The sequence below is a fragment of the Mandrillus leucophaeus genome, unplaced genomic scaffold (genome assembly GCF_000951045.1).
Source record: "Mandrillus leucophaeus isolate KB7577 unplaced genomic scaffold, Mleu.le_1.0 Scaffold491, whole genome shotgun sequence".
Lineage (NCBI taxonomy): Eukaryota > Metazoa > Chordata > Mammalia > Primates > Cercopithecidae > Mandrillus > Mandrillus leucophaeus.
Genome location: NW_012105265.1, coordinates 206,428 through 207,659, shown reverse-complemented (window position 1 = coordinate 207,659; position 1,232 = coordinate 206,428). Strand labels below are relative to the sequence as shown.

Genomic DNA, 1,232 nt, shown 5'->3' with positions numbered 1-1,232 from the left:
GTCTCGAACTCCTGACCTCAGGTGATCCGCCCACCTCAGTCTCTCAAAGTGCTGGAATTACAGGCTTAAGCCACCGCGCCTGGCTGCCTCCAAGTATTATTTTTAAGGAACACTTTGGTTATTGGAGAATTCTAAATAATTCCCTTTACAAATGTAGTAATATAAATCAAATAGGGTATGCATTAACTAGCTCAATGAATTTCTCCCAGCTCTCTCTCTCCTGGGTTACTTTCTAACAAACGTAACATTTTTAACTTAGCTTTCTGTTGTCACAATGGTCACTTATGATAAATTCCTTTATAAAAATTAATCTAACTTTAGCCTTTAAGGGTCTCCAAAAAGCAATTTTAGTAAATAACTCAGTGGGTCTTAGGTTCATTTAGGTTCAGTCCTGAAATAGAGTCTACAATCCCATTTTCAGTTTGGATAACATAAAAAACAAAAATAGGTAGTCAGGCACAGCTATTCATTTTTTCCCAGAAAATTGAATATGTTTATACAAATACCTTTTGAAATCCAGCTTGATGCCTTTATTGCTTTTCGTAACTTCAGTCAGCCACTCCTGTAGAGTATTATCACTGTTTGTTTCAGGGGGATGGGCCATAATTGGCTGGCTGTGTTCTGATCCATCACTTGGAAGAAGGACATCAGCCTCTATCATGTGAGCAGTACCTGTCCAAATAAAAGAACTTCAGTTAATGCTAAGAAAACAGGGCACAGAACTACAGGAGCCGCCATGTTCAGTATCCTTTTGAGGAAGATAAAAAAAAGGAAAGAAAAGTAACACTCAGTGAGCAATGATCCCATGCCAGGCAGTATACAAGGCCCGAACCTGTGGTCCTTATTTTTTAGATTAGCAAACAGATGCCAAGAAGTTAAATGACTTTCCCTAAGTCACACAGATCGTAAGCTGTTGACGTACTCTTGAATTTCTTTCTAATACCTAGCAAAGTGCATACAAAATGGAAGGCTTAATAAGTGTTTGCTGAAGTTTTCTGGGAATAAAAATCGTACTTTTATCTCCTCAGTCCTCAAATTAGAAATTATGGATATTCATTGCTCATGTTTTAAAGTCCACATTAAAAATTCACTTCTTTGACTTACAGTTTAGTTACTGCTTAAAGGCAGACATCCTTTGAACAGGTAATGAGCTTCAGCAGACACGGTGTAAGTATGTTCAGCCGGCTGTGACAGACTGCCTCCAAGATGGCTGCCAACAACTCCTCCCGTAC

The 1,232-nt window shown here is 38.6% G+C and overlaps 1 protein-coding gene across 1 annotated transcript in view; it reads right to left on the bottom strand.

The window, feature by feature from the left end:
- FAM151B (family with sequence similarity 151, member B) overlaps positions 1-1,232 on the bottom strand; it is a 75,483-nt gene that overhangs the window by 44,218 nt on the left and 30,033 nt on the right. The window contains exon 3 of the mRNA XM_011995555.1: positions 507-672. Coding sequence (XP_011850945.1) covers positions 507-672 — 166 coding nt within the window. The remainder of the gene's footprint in view (positions 1-506; positions 673-1,232) is intronic.